Source organism: Mirounga leonina, unplaced genomic scaffold (assembly GCF_011800145.1).
Source record: "Mirounga leonina isolate KUSES-001 unplaced genomic scaffold, KU_Mleo_1.0 Mir_106, whole genome shotgun sequence".
Classification (NCBI taxonomy): Eukaryota; Metazoa; Chordata; class Mammalia; order Carnivora; family Phocidae; genus Mirounga; species Mirounga leonina.
In genome coordinates this window covers 5,805,685-5,812,571 of record NW_023270232.1, presented here as the reverse complement: position 1 = coordinate 5,812,571, position 6,887 = coordinate 5,805,685, and the positions used below count along the sequence as shown (strand labels likewise).

Genomic DNA, 6,887 nt, shown 5'->3' with positions numbered 1-6,887 from the left:
CTGAGGGATGATCCCTGACTTTGATTTAGCGACAAGCCTTCAAACCTCTTTATTTCCATGAGGGCTGATGAGGATGCAGGGATGGGTAGGGCATGACCATTCCCATTGCAAAGAAAAGGAAACTGGGCTTGAAAAAAGTTAAAGGTCACTTTTAGGTGACCTGAAAATCCACAAAAACATGCTATTCCCAGACATCGGACCAAATTAGTCCAGGACTAAAATGAATGGAATGTGCTTCCCCATTCCTTGTCGTCCGGTTTGGGTTGAGTTGTCTCGGGGAGCGGGGGGTAGAACAGGGCCAGGGGCTGTGTGTATGCTACCGTGTCCGCCCCAGGTGTGGGAATGTCCCTCGGCGGGTGGGGGAGGTGATAAGCACCCTGCAGGTAGATGAGAAAGCCCACGGGGTGGAAAACTGCCAGGTCAGCGCAAAGTCATGCTTAGAATGCCTGTAGAAGCCTATGCATCAGGTTGTCAAGAACTCCTGAAGTTTCTGCCTCTGCCGTTAGGAATGGGCGGGGCATTGGGCTTCTGCTGCCTGTGTCCCCCTGAGCCCACCGAGCCTTGCCTTTCCATGATACACGTATCAACCTCAATGTGCCCATGAGATAGGCCACCCTTTCCAATGAGAAGGCGGAGTCTGGGAAAGTGACTTGCTCAGGGTCACAGGGTGGGTGGAGGCTCAGGGTTTAGGTCAGAAAGCTCAGGATTTGGCCAGAGAGCAGGGAGAACTCATCCAGTTTCTACCAGTTGTTCTCCAGCTCTCGAGTGTCCTGGAGGGAGCCGCAGAACGGTGATGTGATTTGGAGTTTGGGCTTTGCGGTTGGGCAAATCCAGTTCATTCTTAGCTCTGCCACCTTGTGTGGGTGATTTAACCTCTCAGAGCCGCAATTTGAATCGGACCAAAGTGGACTCCACGTTCCCAACGCCTAGGGGTTGGGCTGAGCATCGAGAGGATTCCTATCAGGTTAAGGCTCCAACATGAGCTCTGGTGGTTGTTACAGCGATGAGGCTGCAGGGGGCCCCCACTCACTCTGCTTCCTTCCTGGTTTTTCCCCACCCAGATGTGGAGGTGGATGGGCAGAACTGGACGTTTGCTTTTGACTTCTCCTTCCTGAGCCAAGTGGAGGATCTGGTGTGGGCTGAGCTCCGGCTGCAGCTGTCCAGCCCTGTGGACCTGCCCCCTGGCCTGCCACTCTCCGTCGAGATTCTCCACCAGCTAAAGCCGGATGCGGAGCAGGACCCAGCTGACTGCCGGGAGCGTCTTCGGATGGACCTGTTCACTGTCCCTCTGTCCCAGGTTACCTTTTCCTCAGGCGGCATGGTCCTGGAGGTGACTATGCCACTCTCCAAGTGGCTGAAGCACCCTGGGCAGCTGGAGGAGCAGATGTCCAGTTTGGTTGGAGAGTGTCAGCCGCGGCCTCCCACGCCACCCGTCGCCAGCGCGCTCCTCATGCTCTACTCCAACCTGTCCCCAGAGCAGAGGCAGCTGGGCGGCTCCACCTTGCTGTGGGAGGCTGAGAGTTCCTGGCGGGCCCGGGAGGGACAGCTGTCCCAGGAGAGGGGCAGGCGGCGCCGTCGACACCACTTGCCGGACAAAAGCCAGCTGTGTCGGAAGGTCAAGTTCCAAGTGGATTTCAACCTCATTGGATGGGGCTCCTGGATCATCTACCCCAAGCAGTACAATGCCTATCGCTGCGAGGGCGAGTGTCCTAACCCCGTGGGGGAGGAGTTCCATCCGACCAACCACGCATACATCCAGGTGCAGAGCCCTGCCAAAGGGAGGGGAGGCAGGGGGCTGTGGGGGAGAGGGGGCCATACTGCCTGATCGGGGGTGGGGGAGCGGACAGGACTCTGGCTTTGCTTGTAAATTGCTGTTCATTCGTTCACTGTTATTCGGGCACCAACAGTGTGCCAGCTCCTATCCTGGGAGAGACTGATGGCCTGTGACACGATCCTCAGAGGGCCTACATGCGGCCACGCCCCCTTGGGTAACCTCGAACACCTTGCTTCCTTAGGTCTTCTTCCTCGTCTTTCATAAAATTAGGGGTGGAGGGTGTAGACTAGAAGACTTCCGCTTCTCCTCAGCTCTGACTCTTCTAGGAAAGGAAGTTCAGAATCTGGACTCTGGGAATAAACCTGGCTCTGATTCCTACATATTAGCTGTATGATACTGATCAAGCTGCTTACTCTGTCTGAGCCTGACCTTTCCCGCCTGTGAAAGGGGGGTGGCAATGCCATAGTTCATAGCCATGTTGTAGGGTTAAATGAGATGAGATGTTTCCCGCATGTATATCTGCTGGCTGGTGACCGGCACGTTGGATGATGTATCATCACTACTAGAAGTCTGTGATTCACCGATGGAATGGGGGCCACATTTGTGGGGCCATGGTTGGGGTCATCCTGTTCTAGCCACTGTACTTTTGCCACCTAAAATAGGAGCTGGACACCGTTTTGCAGTAGGGAGGGCCCAAGACTACCACCACATGCCACTAATCAGCCTAAGGTCTAGAAGGTGGTGGAGGAGAGCAAAAGGACAATGAGAGGGAGGGAGAAGAGAATAGAGCCTAACATGGTGGCCCTGATATTGGGGTTCAGAGGCTCTGGGGAGCATGTGAGCTGAACTCGGTGGGGCCAGAGCCCTGCAGGACCTTTCCTAGGCAAAGGCCTGAGCCTCTCCTGGGACTTTGCTCCATGAACCTCCCTGCTGCATGATCAGGGGGACCCCCAGTGACCCAGAGAGTCCCAAGAGCAATTCTGACACTCAGATCCAAAAAGAAAGACCTCACTGGACCACAGGGTTGGGGCCCGGTTCCAGAGTGCCAAGGGATTGTTACCTTTTCTCCTACTGACTCTATTTGCCCTTCTCTGGGCAACAAAGCAAATCCCACAAGAATTTCCTCATGACTCTCTTCTGCTTCATGTTTCTGGAACGAAACCAGGAGTTTCTTGGAATTGGCATGCACTCTAGACTAGAACAATAGGAGGACATGTCTGTTTGCTACTGCTTTACCCAGATACAGCCTTTAGAATCTTCTGTTTAGCTCTTTTTTTTTTTTTTAAACAGCCTGTAAAGTTACTTTACATGTTAGGAGTTGATGATGTATATTGGCAGGCTGAATCCTTTATGAGAATGATTTTCTTCTGCTTTTGTACTCAGAAACTGATTTTAACTGACTTTTCTCCTCCAGAGTCTGCTGAAGCGATACCAGCCCCACCGAGTCCCTTCTACCTGCTGTGCCCCCGTGAAGACCAAGCCGCTGAGCATGCTGTACGTGGACAACGGCAGAGTCCTCCTAGACCATCATAAAGACATGATTGTGGAAGAATGTGGGTGCCTTTGAGGGGATCCTGGCGGGGCCCGGATTTGCCTGTTCCCTGGGAAGTTGGGAAGGTCCTAGAAGAGACACGAGAACCATCTAACGCAATGAGGAGACACAGAGGGGGGAAGGTTGCTCTGTTTGCCAGAGGGGGAAGAGCTGCCTGCCCTGTAAAGGAAGGCTCTGTGGGGTCCGGCTCACACAGAGGCTGCTGTCTGTCGGGAGAGAGAGAGGAGCAAGCCTGGGTGGCAGGCTGGTCGGCTGTTCTCTTTCCTGAAGAGACAGTGGTGACTAAAAGCACTAGGGCAAGGGTTCTCTACTTGACTTCTTAACCTATGAACCCTCAGAAATGATACGCAAAAGTTGGGGCGTACGTGCATTTATCTTTGAGGTGGGACAGGTTACTGATAACTTCTATGTATTCTCAAAGGTGGTCTTTGACCACCCCCGCCCCCTGCCAAGATGAAGTTCACCGTGTTAAAGGTGAACTCCGGCTGGTTTAGGGAAACCCCCACCTGCTTCGGGCCGGCCAGTGGCGATCCGCTGGCCTTGTCCGGAGGCTCCCCAGAGTGGGTCTCTGCTAATGAGTTGCACAAACAATACAGCCATTGTGAAGTCCTCCTAGGCCAGCTGGTGCCTTTGAAGGGAGAGGCAGAAACTCCTCCAGAGAGCTGGCCACGCTGGACTCCAGGAGTGGAGCCCTCAGGCACCCCCCAGCCAGCCTGCGTGGGCACACACAATCCGAGTCTATTAAAGTTGGTGACAGTTCACCTCGGTGTCTCATTGTGTGCTGTTAATGAGGCCCCTGAGCTTCCCGTCCAGCAGGGGCGACGGTGGCCTGAGACCTGGGTTATGGTCACACCCGCGCCGCTGAGAAGCTGTGTGGCCTCAGGTGACTAATTCCTTGCTCAGACTCCTCCTGTAAAGTGCTAACATGTCTGTTAGCAGGTCCTACATCATGGACTGTCCTCTGGGCCTTATCCCCATCTCCCCATCTCCCTCTACAGCTTACGAAGCCTGCTGAGCCCCAGGCCTGCCATACCCTCTCTCTCTAACCTTTACCAGCTCTTCTGTTGCTCAGGCTTCGCAGTCGGGCTTGATTTCGGGTTCTACCCAGCAGCCCAGCAGAAGGAACCCCAGCTTTCTTGTGGGAAGCTCTACCCAAAGCACCTGAGCACAGCTTTGCCTTTTGGATGAAAAGACCCCAAAGGCAGCGATCCTGTTTCTCTTTTAGCTGACCTCATTAAGCATTGCCAGAACAGGGGCTGTTTCTGTTTGGCGGGGTGAGGGGGGCCAATCTAGCGGGAATGCGAGTCTATGGTAGTTCTACCCCTGCTTCCCCAGGAAGCCGGTCAACTTCTGCTCCAGGCTTACGAGAATGAGCCCCATCGTGTGGGAACCCCTCCTGACTCGATTGCAGCGATGGCTGAGTCAAGGTAGTAATCCTGGCCTAGGCCGAGGTTGGTGAGGCTAGAGCCAGGCCTGGGCTTGAGAAACCTTAATGCCCTGATTCGGCAACCAAGCCGCTCTAGCTGCTCCTTTCCTGGGGTGGAAATAGACCTGCTGGCACCGCAGTCCCGAATCACAATAGGGTTCTGCAGCTGACTATTCAGAACCCCTGTGAGGCCAGCTTTTTATCCCATCCGGAGGCCCAGGGCCTGACCACACAGCTAGGAGGGGCGGGGTCAAGAACTCGGCTCTGGTCTCTGGAGCCCCAGGGGCACTGTCCTGAATAGCAGCTTAATTGCTCCCCTACTTTGGGGTCAAGGCCTAGCCTCTGGAACCAAACATTTGGACCCAATCCCACTACCACACCGAGGTTCTGGGAAGTGAAAATCCCAACCCTGGGGCTTGAGAGCATCTTCCTTACTAAAGAGGTGCCCAACATTTCTTCTATGGCGAGGGCCAGGAAAGCGAAAGTCCAAGCTGCTTGTGGCCACAGCTGTGGGAGAGTTCACAGTCAGCAGCTCCACTGACTCAGAACAAAACCTCACTGACGAGGCCGGCGGGCACCGAGGAGTGGAACTTCGTTTTGCTGAGCCCTGCTGAGAGCTCCGTGCCGGGCCTGTCGGCAGTGGGTCATCCTGCTGCCGGGCCAGAGGCGTTTGGGGCCAAGCCTAGCAACAGGGCTTCGTGCCCCGGGCCCCGTGTGTGGAGGGAAGACTGCCCCCGAGAACGGAGTCCTGCCCTAACCTGGGGTCAGATGGGGCTCTCACAGCATGGTTATTTTAACGTGCTCTCAAGGCAAAGGTCTACTGTACTTAGAGCCGTGCCAGGCCGGTAGCTGAGTGGGGGCAATTGGACGCCCTACTGTCCTTGGCCAGGGCAGGGGTGGGCCTAGCGGTACGTAGGAGTGGAGAAAAGGAAAGACTGGAAGGAGAGAAGCAGAAACGGGGGCTACCCGGGAGGCGGTTGTCAAGACTCCAGAAGCACCACTGTGGGGTGTTTGCCTCCACCTCGTCTCCCCTTCTCCCCCCGCCCCCGCATTCCTAAGTAGCCTTGGAAGTTAGCATCCTACCTGCCTCTGTGCAGAGGAAAGGATGTATGAAGTGCTAGCAGAAGGGTTTGGCCCCATCTTCCCCTAAGGAGTCCTTCCAGAGGTCCCAGGGCTGGGTGGTGGGTGCAGCCCCCAGGCCTGCTCCACGCCCAAATTCGCTCATTCCCGAGGCAAAGGAGGCCCAGCTGGCTGACCTCTGGTCGCCACGCCGACTGGGCTGTGCTCCAGCCCTTTCCCGAACTCTTCATGTACCAGGCCCCAGGCTAAGCGCCTTCCTTGAGCCTCACAGCCACCCAGGAAGGGGTAGTTCTTAACCCTCGCCTACTTGAGAGAATCCTGGCGGAAGGAACACGGCCTCTAAGCAGCTCGGCTAGACTTCAAGGCTGGCTCAGTCTGAAGCCTCAGAACTAAACCACGCCATTGTCTGGACAGGAAAACGTTTCCTCAAGTCCACTTTTACTCTGCCGACCTCTGTTCACATCTCCAACAGGACAGAATTCTTGTTCGCAGTATTGATACGTGGGACTCACTGGATTAATAATAGCAAGGAATTGGATGCTCCTGCAGCACAGCCTAGTTTAGGACCTCCGAGGGGATGCATTTCTGACAGGTGCCCCTCGGGGCACAGGCAGCCCTCATCGGAAAAAGGGAAAGCCGCTGTCTGAGCTTCCGAGGAGAGAGGAGCCTGCCTACCTGGTGTGTCCGGCCCCCGCATGCACCTGTTCACCACCACGCTTCTGAGGGAAGGGACAGGGCATCTCGCTGCATCTCTGGGCCAGACGGACAAAGCCCGTGCTCTGCCAATGCTGAGAACCGCCCCACGAGGTGGCTCACCATCTCTGCCCATTTACCTCACTGGTCGAGACCCTCCACATGTGAAATCCACAGGGTTTCCCCCAAAATGTAAGCAAATCAGAACACAAGTTGATACTCAAGATCTTTATTGATTTAACTGTAACAGCAACCATTGGTGAGAATTTAATTTTTCCCTAATTTCCAAACACCTGCTGGTTTAGGACAGTTACCAAAAAAAAAAAAAAAAAAAAAAAAACCACACCAACAAAAGTGATCAC

General features: G+C 54.9%; 1 protein-coding gene across 1 annotated transcript; it reads left to right on the top strand.

Moving 5' to 3' along the window:
• Positions 1 to 664: 664 nt before the first annotated feature.
• On the top strand, positions 665 to 3,794 carry LOC118018355 (nodal homolog). Its single transcript, XM_035016785.1, has 2 exons — positions 665 to 1,759; positions 3,189 to 3,794. Exons 1-2 carry the CDS (start codon positions 1,004 to 1,006, stop codon positions 3,339 to 3,341), a joined length of 909 nt encoding a protein of 302 aa, XP_034872676.1. The 5' UTR covers positions 665 to 1,003; the 3' UTR covers positions 3,342 to 3,794.
• Positions 3,795 to 6,887: the final 3,093 nt, after the last annotated feature.